The sequence below is a fragment of the Scylla paramamosain genome, chromosome 10 (genome assembly GCF_035594125.1).
Source record: "Scylla paramamosain isolate STU-SP2022 chromosome 10, ASM3559412v1, whole genome shotgun sequence".
Taxonomy (NCBI): domain Eukaryota; kingdom Metazoa; phylum Arthropoda; class Malacostraca; order Decapoda; family Portunidae; genus Scylla; species Scylla paramamosain.
In genome coordinates, this window is record NC_087160.1 from 3,302,986 (window position 1) to 3,315,497 (window position 12,512).

A 12,512-nucleotide genomic window follows, 5' to 3' on the forward strand; every position below is an offset into this window, starting at 1 on the left:
ACAGGTTTGTGCTTTGACTTCCATGCTTTTCAAAGATACTTTTCTACCTGCTATGTTAAATCCATCTGGGTGAGTGGACCAACCCTTCACACTAAACAAAAATACATGCATTCTGGCCACCAATAATTGTTGTGTGAGATGTATCCATCGTGATGGTGCACGTACAGTGCAAGGAAATCATAGACTAATTCATTAATTAAAATGAGTTTGTGATTGGTACAGCAACAAACAAAAAGTCTTCACTAGCATTGTTGATCCATTATGCAAATGTGCATTAGAATAAATTCCAGCCAGGATCTAAGTTGTTAGGTGGTTGTATTCACTGCCTTGCACTCAGGAAGGCACAGTACTATAGTTACTTACTTTTTAATGGCTATCAGTCATAAGGAGACACAAATCTGTGAATCCCAAATGTACATATATACTCTGGGCAATACAATCTTGCCTTGGAAAAGGTTATTGATACAAATTTAAACCTTCATCTATAATCATTTTAATACACTGTTTACACAGACACTTTGGAAAGCTTTTTAGCAAATGTGTTACCACAAGGAACTTTGAATACTCTAGGTAATGACTGTACCCTTGAGTTTCTGCACTAAGGACCTTAATAAATTAAAGCAGTGGTTTTAGTACACAAGACGAGTTCAACCAGAAGATACGAAACACAAGCTGCTTGGGTGAGGCTTGGATGTGCATGTTCCCACAGTGTGATATTGACAACCTTGGTACTTGAAAACTTTGTACAAGTATATACAGATATATATTTTAGACTGATAGAAATATATCAATCATAATGTGATATTTTGAGAAAAAAAAAAAAAAAAAAAAAAAAAAAAAAAAAAAAAAAAAAAATAAAATTTGATATACTATATATATATATATATATATATATATATATATATATATATATATATATATATATATATATATATATATAAACTGAATCCAATGATGATCTGTTTCATAAACCTTCATAAGGCCAAGGTATGGGTTGAACCCAATTATTTCATGCAAGACTGCCAATTCTGGGAGAAAAAAAAAAAAAAAAAAAAAAAAAAAAATATATATATATATATATATATATATATATATATATATATATATATATATATATATATATATATATATATATATATATATATATATATATATATATAACATATTATTAATTCAAGGTTTCTACCGCATGGAAAAACTCTTGCTAGTTTTGGGTTAGTCTTTTCAATAGCCACACAGATAAAAATAAAAAGTGAAATAGTTTCACTTTTCAATGTTTCACACAGAAAGTCCTGTAGAAACACTTTGAAGGTTTAAATATCAAAAAAGTGACCAGCTAAACAGATTCCCTAGCTACAATGACTGGCTAAAGGTTGCAGGCTCAGGAAATATGACATGTATATAAAGTGAGTTGACAACTAAGCTGAGATAATCACTCAAAGCTAAGTAAAGTAATAAATAAAGCTATAGGATGTACAACAAAATTATATTAAATTTCTCTCTAACAACAACAACATATATCTAAGAAAATCAACAGCATAAATGGAGTGACTGTAAAAGAGAGAGACAGTGTCATGTTCACAGTGCCACCTGGCACTTGGCACTCGGTAAGGAAAGAAATTATTATAATAGCAATTATAATAATCTTGTGTCTCAATAATAATTTAGTACTGGATCTTGCGAGTCTCAATAATATTTTCCTAAATCTTTATTCTTTATTCTTTCATAACTAATCTTTCAAAAATGAAAACTTCTGCCTTGTAAGATGTGATTAATGCAATTCTCAGCATTTCTATTGAGGCTTCTCTTCCACAGGTTTGAGTCAATCTTGTAAAACAAGTCCCTTCTGGATCACTGCTCTTGTTAAACATTAAAGAGATATTTTCAGAAGAGAAAAGCTTTAAGAGAGCTTGTAATAATTTTTTCCTAAACTGAAGTAGAGACTTAAAACATTTGAATGATATCTTATAGTTATCCATATACATACATTACAATAATATACCTTATGGTACACAGTATTCCTTTTCTTGATTCTCTGCTAAACGCAACCTGTTATATCAATGCCATCTTGCCTCCTGGTGGAACTTCTTAACAGATGGTTAATGGCTATAACTCAACTCTCCAGTTAGCCTCTTGCAAAACACCCTCCTAGCATAATGCAATGCTATGTCTTCCCTGGCCTGATTTTTTACAAGCCTCTCATTTCAAATACCAAGCCTTTGGACCATTCAAACAACAAACAGAAGGCTGGGAAACATCCCTTGATAAACACTATACTTGCCTCATCAACTGTGTTTTTAAAATATGACCCATTTTTTAACACGCACTTTGCCACCTACACCTTGGGAAATATGAATGAAAGACACTGACTAACCCTCAGGAATTTTTTCCTAATTCCTGTAGCTGACACTTGACCAATACCATTATTTATGTATTATGTGGGCATCAAACAATTCAATTATGAGTTTCTCCTATAGTAAGGAAGAGAATCTCGGGCTAATTATATACACATCAATAAGTACTAAATATAAAATGTTAATTTGTTTATATCAATTGACTGATCAGTTGAGAAGGGCACCAAATGATGATGTCTGAGATGTATTGAAGAAGGGGATCATTCTCTCTCTCTCTCTCTCTCTCTCTCTCTCTCTCTCTCTCTCTCTCTCTCTCTCTCTCTCTCTCTCTCTCTCCCTCAAAAGCTGGAAGAACTTGGATCACAGCAACATCAGCCTCAATGAGCCTATGATCCAGTGCTGCAGTGTGTGAGTTGCTTTAGTCAGCATTCAGCTTCTTATTCAAACTGACACCAAGTTTCTCACAAATAAATGTTCTGCTATATACATTTGGCCGCTGATGAACAGTATGAAAGAATACACAGACATACTATATAATGGAAATTGTTCATTAATCAGAATAAAAATCTCTCTAGTTTGGAAAAAGTAAGATGAAGAGGACTGACAAGTGTGTGCTTTTCATATCCTTATAATATCTATAAAATGATAATAAATATAGGTCAGTGTTCAACTGTCATAAATATGTGAGCGTCTCAATCAGTATAATTTGCACTATTCTCATATTAGTAGATAAATCATCCATAACTCAGTAGATCAATCATCAATCAGTGAATTAATATTTTCAATGAATTTGCTAATATGCTAAGAAGTTAACCACAGCTTGAAAATACAAAGAAAAACAGGATTTTGAAACCCAGATTCTACAGCCGCATTGCACACTTACAAAAAACATACATACAGATTTTATTGCTTTAAAAATATACTCTGGTTATATATAATGTTACGTAGGTAATAAAAAATGTTGGGCAGCATTCATGAGGGTTCTCTGCACTAAAACCAGCCAAGATATAATAAAATCATGAGTCTTTACAAAGAATATGACTATAATGACTAGATTCTTTATTACCACTGGAAAAAGAGGAGTATGTATGTTGATGTTTTAGTGTCAAAGAATTTGTAATTAAAAATAAATAAAACTCATGCTGCACCTGGTGGGTATATCTATTTTCTAAGTTGTGTTGAGTTGAGGTCTTCTGAGGATAACAGTTTAATATGGGGAAAAAAATAATCAAACACGAATCAAGTAAAAGAATGAAAAATAAGGTTGATGTAACAAACAATGCCGTCCACAAGAAATGTTTCTGTGGACCCTGACAGCCACACTCATGCAGTGTTGAAATGATCACTGGCTATCCCACAGTATTAGCATTTTCCTATAAAACTGTGACTTTTAATATTTGTGCTGAGGAGTAACAGAACAAGTATTGTGTATACTGACACCATCACTTCCTTTGAGCTGCTTAGCTGTAGACTGCTAAACATGGAACACTGTACAATGAACCTGATACTGAGTGTAATAACCACAAATCTCCAGTCATAAGCTGGTTTTTTAACATAATTCAGGTACTTTTATGAACATATTTTTACCTATTTCCCTTCAGGTGGCAGATGTCGTTTGCATCCCTCAGTAGAAGCCCAAGCCTTGTGACCAACCCGCCAGCTGTGGGAACAACACACCAACACTGTTACATTTTTGTCCTGCACTGACATGGTGATGACTATCTAATTATCTTACACTACAGTCTTTGGGAATAAAACTTAACAAAGGATGTCCAAAGAAGCAGTGTCATAAAAGGGTAAAGAGAGGAAGGCAGTCTATGAACAACAATAACTGTGTTGTAAAGTTTGCACTTAAGAAATTTGAGAAACAATAACAACTAAACTGGACTGACTGATTGACTGACCTCAGGATCAATGAAGCTGCTAAAGCAACACTAAAAACAACCAGTTAAATTTGATATTGGTTGACTAAATGTCCTTTCATGTAATTAAGTCCATAAATAATGATGCAAGAGAGGGGAGAGGGAGGTCAAAGAGATGGGGAGACAGCACACCAGACAAGTAGCTGTGAAAAATGTTAAGCAAAGTGGAGAAGAAACTGTCACAGAAACTGAGGAGGGACCCAAAAAAGTCTTTGCAAGAAGTAGGAAATGTATATGATATGAATGTGATATGACTCAGTAACAACGTCAGTTTTCTGAAGTGCTGACAACATGGCAATATTTTTTTTCTGATAAGAATACTGGAATGGGGTGAAGAGCTGTCTACTACTTAAAAATCATTAAAAGACCTCTCTGCTTATCTTAAGTGTTTAATGAAACTTCAATTAACTGCTAAACACTAACATATGATTATCACTATAACTTTACTATGAGTCTCTAATAATAATAAAAAAAGATACATGATCACTCCTCTGCTGCAATAAGTTGACTGGGTGAAAAACAAGTGATAGTTCTGGACCCAGCAGGACTAATGAATGAAGTGACTGCTGCTACAGGTGAAATTCAACATTCTTTTGTCTACTTTTTCACCTTAAAGACTGTTGGTGAAAGCTGATTGATAAGTAATCTCCATGCACTACTGAGCATTACTGGAGGCTGTTATTTGAGGCAAGGAAGAGGTGCTGCTGCTCCTTATGGGTCTTTTGCCTTCAGAATCATATCAACACTTACAGATCTCATCAAGCACAATTTTGTTAGAGGATTTAGTTGCCAATGAACACCACATGTCTTCAGCCATCCATGCCAATAAAATAATCACACTGAACACAATCAGTTAATGGCAGACCACAGTCCTTGCCTGTGCAGTCAGAGCGCCTTGGACACAGCTGACTTTCCTTCTTGGAGAATGCTGGGATGAACTGAGCCATTTACTGACCTCAGCTGATAATTACCAACATGTCACATATCAATGAATACACAAATAAAAAAAAACAGTAAATGAATAAAGAAATAGTTTTGTATATCTATTTCTCCTACCTTACTGGTATGCACTTCAGTGAATATATATGAAGAATTAATATAAAACTGAAAGAGAGATGTATTTGTCACAGCTGTGGAGAGTGACTGACAACCTCTCCAGCAACAGTTTTGGAAATTAAACATCATGACAGAGATGTTTAGAGATACCAGTTTTGTTTCATGTGCAACCAGCCCATCTTGGCTACCTGTCCTCCTCATCACTTCTATGTCACCAGGCCCCTCCCCCAGCCTGTCCTTCCCTCCCCCCAGCCTGTCCTGCCTAGGCTCCCTTCCCTCTCCCACCCTTTTCTTCCTGGGCTCCCTTTCTTCCCCCAGCCTGTCCTGCCTGAGCTGCCTTCCTTCCTTCCCTCACCCGACACTCACCATACTCTGGCGCCGCTCCTCATGTTCCAGGATTTCTTGCTGCTGCCGACCATCAAACTTCACCACAGCACATAACACTTTACTTAATGTCTGGAAGAAAGATGGTGATTCTACTGGTTTATTCTGATAATATAGCTGTTTTATATTCATGTGTTATAAAGGAATACTGTACAGGCAGAACATTATGAGATGATGAGGAGACTTCTATGGCAGGTGTCCCTTGTTGATCTACTTTGAAAATGATCAGAAAGATGACATATTACAAATAACTGTTATATGAACATGAAAAGTATTGAGTGACAATAGAATGAAGAAAATTCTGTTTAAGTAAACTCTTTTCACTTAACTGGAACCATGATGATTCCAGGCCATAGTGTCAGTTAGGTGGTTTGATAAGATGTGAATGTGTGTACTGTTATGAAGGCAAGAGTTGTGTGAGTTTAATACATAACTGACAGTTTCACTAATATTTCTGTAACATTTTTCTTCTGGTTTCCTCATCCTCATACTCCCAGGCATGGGGGGATGGGGGAAAGAAGATGGCAATTATAGTGGAGGTTTCCATATGACATTTCAACTTGCCTGTGTTTCTTTGCCCAACATGTATTGGTACAAAACATTCTTGAGGTATTCAAACTCTGCTGCTTCTTCAAGAGCCATCCCGAGCCGGACTCCTGAGCCTCCGCTGGAAGCCCTTGTCCTTCGCTTCAGCTCCAGCAGGGCCTTCAGCTCTCCTACTTCTTTCCTGAAGGGTTTGACAAAGTTCTGCATTTAGAGGGTGGAAATAACCATGACCAATGTAAGGGGTAATTTTGCTTTGTTTTTCCTTCACATCTTACAAAAGGCAAGGCATAATGGGCGATATCTTGACTGTGATTCATAAAGGTGTCCTGATTAAGATGTAGAGGGGTGAGTGAGAATCTTAAGAAATGTAAAAATAATACCTTCCATGTGTGTAAGAATATAATAAAATTGACATGAATACAATACTAAGATCCAGATGGAGGAGTGAGATATGTAAGAAACCTAAAAATGCTACCTTGCACATGTGGAAGAATATAATAAAATGGACAGGCATTGAATGACATTACCCTGGCAGTGAACATCATCAGGACGATGATAACACTCACCCGTGGTTAAGCTTCACATCCTCCAGTTCCCTGCGCTGAGCAGCCACCTGCTTCTTGAGGAGCTCCACTGACTCGGTGCCACTCTGGAAGGCAGCAGCTGCTACCTGGGTCAGCCTCTCCAGTTCCTAGACAATGGAGAATATACACAATGAATGACTGGAAGAGGGAGTTATAATTAAGCATGTCTTGGCAAGTTTTCTTGTCATGTAAAAGAAAGAGAAGAAAAATGTATGATGCTTTTAACAGCAATATACTATATGTATGACTGATGGTAACACACATACTGAGATCTATTATGCTGCAAGTTTCTTAAAATAAATTTTGTTATATTTTTTGGAGTATTTCAACAATTAAAGATTGATCATAATGTGTGTTACATCACAGATCAATCTTTTCCCAAACAGCAACAACTGCAGCCATTTCCCTTGTTTACAAATATTTAAATAACTTGGTCTTCAGCCATTTTTGTTCATGACTCACCATTTTATTTGCTTAACCCTTGCTATATATGATTTAATGATACTGTTTCTGCATCATAAAAAAAAAGGGAATAACTTTTCATAACATCACACACAAATTTTCACAACAATGACCCCAATAATTCTATTGAGCAGCTCTGAAAATTTGGACCAAACTTATTTTGTAATGCCTTTACGGATTTTTCATGCAGGGACAGGAATAAATACAAGCCCTTCTGGGAGAGTTCTTGAAACAGGTGTCAAGTGTAGATAGTTCTGTATGTGGTATGTTATATCCGGTGACAAAAATTTAGTTACGTGACGTTTCCAGATATTTACGTAGGATTTGGCTAAATGGGATACTACAGAAATCACCACTTCATGAGTCGCCTCCACAACAGTAATCAGCTACATGGGAGGAGCTTCCTGTGTGTAGTGGAGCTTCACTAATCCTGTGATGAGATACACAAGTGAGAGACCAAGATTCCTTTTATGATGGGAGCTGTCACATTATCCAAGAAACAACTACTTTGTGCATCCACATCACAATAATAATAACAACACACACACAAACTTTCATCATATGTTCTCACTGAATATGATCATGTATCAAAATAGGACTTCATATGCATTTTTTAAGTATTAAAACAAAATCTTTACTTTAAAATCTTGCAATAATCACACCTGAGATTTAACTTCTGTCCTTCAAGATATACAAAATTTTCTCTCACATGCAAGTCACACATGTTCTAATCTTTGGGGTTAAGTGAGCATGCAGTTATACAAAAAAATGTTAAATCTTTAGTGCATGTCAATGGAAAGCTGCAGCTCAATATGAGCACACATACCTTGGGGCTTTCAGCAGGGTCAGGCTCAGGACTCTAAGAGAATTAAAACAAAAAGAAAAAAGAAGGAAGATACTTGGGTAAAAATAACAAAGGCAATCTTATACACAACATTCGAAACATAATGAACAAAACCAAGAATGTGCTGTACTTCTCTCCACCTTACTTCACTAAAGGGTACAACATTGCTCTAAAAGGATACACTGTACCACCAATAAAAAAAGTATCAGCAACCTGGGGTCGGACGATATATGAAATGCTCTGTCTCTGGGTCAGCTGGTTGTGTTGGTAGGCCTGTTTGCTTAACAGAAATGGTAGAGTTGCCATGTATGTTATAGTGTAGGCCTGTAGGAGGTATATGTTTATATTTGGCACCTCTCACACCAGTAGTACCAATATATCTGTGTCATTTCCCATAAATTGTAGCCCATTTCTCAAATTTCATCACACTGCTACACTGCCAATATTTTTTATTTTTCGTTTATTTATTTTTTTTATTGGGGGTACATCAAATTTGGGTATACCATACTTCAGGGTTTACAAAAAAGTTCCATTATGCAGAAATCAGTGAAGTACAAGTCAGACCAAAGCATTTTCTTGCCATTTCCTTATAATTCTCCAGCAGCACCAATGTTCCATCTCTAGGTTCCACTAATGAGCATGTGAGTAGCTTTGCCTATACAGTCTGCAGCTATTCAACTTACAGCTTAAGTTGCACCAGCTATAATTTGCACTGCTGGTATTCCACCTACAGTAAAGTTCATTATTCCTTTGATACAGTCTTGTACCTGATTCCTTAATACATTAAGTACAACACATTCTATCATGTATATTACAAAAGAAAACGTGCAGAATTAGCGTGCACTCATATCACTACCACAACTAAATTGTTACATTGTCAAAAAAAGCAGTAAAGAACAGATCCGTCATTCTCCATGTAAAACAAGTCAATTGCTACAAAACAACAAAAGTTGCAGCAAATATTTTTCATTGACAAAAGATATTCTTATTTTTTTAGATCAATCAATAAAAATATGAGATGGAAATTACATGTAACTTTTTTTCTATATATCTTGTGTATATATGGGCATCATACACGTGTGATGAATTCTGCACCTTGTGATATGAGCAGTGCAGCGAGTCAAGAATGAAGAAAGTGCATCAACAGCACAGTCAAAATCAAATAAGAATCACTCAGGCTTTGACTGTCCACTCATTACATTTACCTACAAATCATAAAATTTCAAGAAACAAAGGAGTTACAGCAGATCTGTCCTTATGTGCTTGTTATTTTGTGCTCATGAAAATAGGTAATGAAGAAAATATTATATTCATGCCTGAAAGTTATTCTCACTCACCTCATCAACAAAACATTTCAGTGTATTAGACATCAAATTAAATGTGCTAAATACCTTAAATTATATTCTCTACAAAAAAGCCTAAAAAATTACTGACGGCGGCACAAACTTTGCAAGAACGAGATGCCTCACCCTGCGCTCCTTGGTCCAATCCTGCTTGAGACCGTTCATCTCCTGCTGTAGCTCACCCTCCCTCTGCTTCACCATCTTCTCCGCCCGGGCCTTCCATGTGGCCTCTATCTCCTTGACATGCACCTCATTCTGGGCTTTCATTTTGGCAAGCTGTTCTTCGTACTGTTGAACAAACTTGCACAACTCATCATCTTTCTCCTGGAGTTGGGCACACAAGGGAAGGACTTTGTGAGGGCCGTGCAGGATGAGGATCATAATTGTTAGATTATACAGGAGTTTAGTAGGAAGATGAACAAATAAAGTCAACCTAATTACTATTCTAAGTCAGGTTTTTACATCTACACAGGTCATGCTTTGTCATCTGTCCAGTGTCAAGAACTGTAATGGTTTCTTTGATCCCTTTCATTGCCAATGCACACAACACACAACCACATCTACCACTTCATTCTTTCTTTTCTTTACAGATGCAGTGCAACACTAGTCAATGATCTTTCATGTTACTTTCACTTGTCTTAAGCAGTCAGACATGATGAATTAGTACTGAATGTAGTCATACCTTAAGCTTAAAAATGTAATCCTGAGACATTGTGTCAAGCTTAGCTGTCTTTTCCTTCACCTCCTGCTGTGCCTCCCTCAATGCCTCCTGGTGTTGCCGTACCAAGGCGGTGGTCTCACTGTCCTGTTGGTCTACAGAAACATTATCCCTTCAAGTAGCAGTAGGAATAAGGTTAACTTACAAATATGAGTAAAGTGCCTTCATAAGAGCAAAGTCTTACACAACATGAAACACATCCTAAGAAATCTTACATCAGGCACTACATATTAATGACAAATGTATGATCAGCCTGGTACCATAGGCAGTGGAGATGGTGTTCAGGCATTCCTGTTCCTTAGCTGCGACGCGCCTCTCCGCCTCCTGTGCTGCTGCCTCCACCTGCTGCCGGTGCTGTTCCTCTGCCTCGGAGAGCTTGGCTTCTAGTTCTCTCACTCTTCTTCTGTATTCTTCCACTTCACCACTGACGACTTCCGCTATTCTGTGGATAGTTTGTAACAACATATTAGTCTTTAATACAATGGTTATTTTTTCTAACATAGTCGCCTTAACTACTTCATGCACTTTGTATAAAGAAGAAACTGTAATCAGCAACAGAAAGTCCTTTCAGTCACACACATTATGTCACTATGGAAAAGGTACTTGCCTTAATCTGTCCTGTAAGTCTTTAATGGTTTGTCTGGTCCTACTCAAGTCTTCATCCCTTGCCCCTAGCACAGCCTTTAACCTCCTTACTTCATCAACCTTAATTCGTTGTTCTACATTCGTTGGCGTTTTTTCGGCTAATTGTTCGGCAGCGACATTTCCGTCGCCTGAGGAGTCTGTCCTATCTACCAGAGGAGTTTGTTCATTTAAGTAAGATTCTGTAGGGTGGGAGTGGAGCTCGGTACTTGTGCTTGTGTTGCAGGCTGCTGACAGGGAAGACATGGACGCCTGTAGCTTGTCTTGCTCTACTTTAAGCTGGCAAAGCATTACGTCACCAACACCAAAATGTTCCTGCAGCTGCTTGTTGAGCTGCTGCACCTGTGTCAGCTGTGCCTGTGCCTCCATTCTCAGCTTGCTCTCTGCCTCCAGGTCATGGGCAAGCTTGCCACACGTTTCATTGAGTCCTTCTATTTGCTTCTGGAGATTCAGGATGTTGTTCTGCAAAGTGCTGATAGTCTCAACCATTGTCTGAACTTTATTCTTCTCTGCTTCCAGTTCCTCCTTCATGTTGTTAATGTTGCCTTTGTGCAAGGTTATCTCTTCCTTCAGTGCTTCTTTAATCTTTAGATTTTCTTTGAATCTCTCTTCTATATCTTGTTTCTGTGCAAGGATCTGATGAGTCTCAGACCTGGCTGCATCACGCTCCTGCTGCACACTTCCTATCTTGCTGTGCATTTCAGCATTGTTTGCTTCTACCTGGCTTATTTGCTTCTCATAACCATGCCTGCAGAAAGGCATTCCTTTAAGTCTTGTTGTAAGAGAGCTACTTTTAGTTACTTTAAAAATCTGTCTAGTCCTCAATAAATATACATATCTACATATAGAGAACTGATAGCTTGATATATTATAGCCTACATTTATACAAGATTTAGAGTTATCTATAGTGATAAAGAAGTAAAGAAAAGATTGAAGCAGCAATTTACAGCCTGTCATGATTTCAATGAAATATCAAGCACTTCTACAGCACTAATGCAAGGTGATCATTAATACCACACCTCAAAAATATATCAATGCTTGCAAAACTGAATATGCAGTGATATGAAGTGCAAGCTGTGCCCTGAACACTCAGTTGCCACCCAAACTGACACTCTAAACAGTGTCAACCTACAGCCACTCACACATTCACACAGCCATCAGTGACACATCTCGTCCAGTTAGGAAAGTGTCTGTGTCAAGTGACGGCCAAGTGACAGTGGTGGGAGTGCAGTTCACATGAGTCATCAGGTCCTTATTACTTCGATGAGTCAAGATTTGGATGATTGTTGTCACAGGAGACAGATAAATGATACGCATTCCATTCAGGGTCTTCAGTTGTCCGTGGCTTGCTGGTAACTCTTCACTTGTCCACCACTTAACCCGCAGCCTTGGGTGATTCTCGACACTTGTCTGACATAACCAATAATTCCACAAAATACTTATATTCAATCAATACTCAGGTATCATGCATCCTTAAAGGGACGATCATGGTCAGATCCCACATGGCATAAACTGGGGAATGTGTTAGGATGACTGCACCATACTGTCTGGAATTCAGGGATTTATGCCATGGTTATACTATTAGCAAGAGTGGCTGCTCAGTAGCAAGTTGGGCTCAGACATCTTGTTGCTTGAAAACCAAAGCTGGAAGTTTTCA

The 12,512-nt window shown here is 37.4% G+C and overlaps 1 protein-coding gene across 13 annotated transcripts in view; it reads right to left on the reverse strand.

Moving 5' to 3' along the window:
• Window positions 1–469: 469 nt before the first annotated feature.
• Window positions 470–12,512, reverse strand: part of LOC135104114 (putative leucine-rich repeat-containing protein DDB_G0290503) — a 61,214-nt gene continuing 49,171 nt past the window's right edge. For 9 of the 13 annotated variants that reach the window (XM_064011106.1, XM_064011104.1, XM_064011105.1 and 6 more), the window contains 10 exons: window positions 10,821–11,603; window positions 10,474–10,655; window positions 10,178–10,308; window positions 9,622–9,819; window positions 8,135–8,167; window positions 6,829–6,953; window positions 6,281–6,443; window positions 5,699–5,788; window positions 5,154–5,236; window positions 470–4,014 (listed from right to left, as the gene is read on the reverse strand). In XM_064011106.1, the coding sequence (XP_063867176.1) occupies window positions 5,162–5,236; window positions 5,699–5,788; window positions 6,281–6,443; window positions 6,829–6,953; window positions 8,135–8,167; window positions 9,622–9,819; window positions 10,178–10,308; window positions 10,474–10,655; window positions 10,821–11,603 (1,780 nt within the window). In that variant the 3' untranslated portion in view covers window positions 470–4,014; window positions 5,154–5,161. The remainder of the gene's footprint in view (window positions 4,015–5,153; window positions 5,237–5,698; window positions 5,789–6,280; window positions 6,444–6,828; window positions 6,954–8,134; window positions 8,168–9,621; window positions 9,820–10,177; window positions 10,309–10,473; window positions 10,656–10,820; window positions 11,604–12,512) is intronic. The other 4 variants (XM_064011113.1, XM_064011115.1, XM_064011111.1 and 1 more) reach the window with 4 other exon arrangements.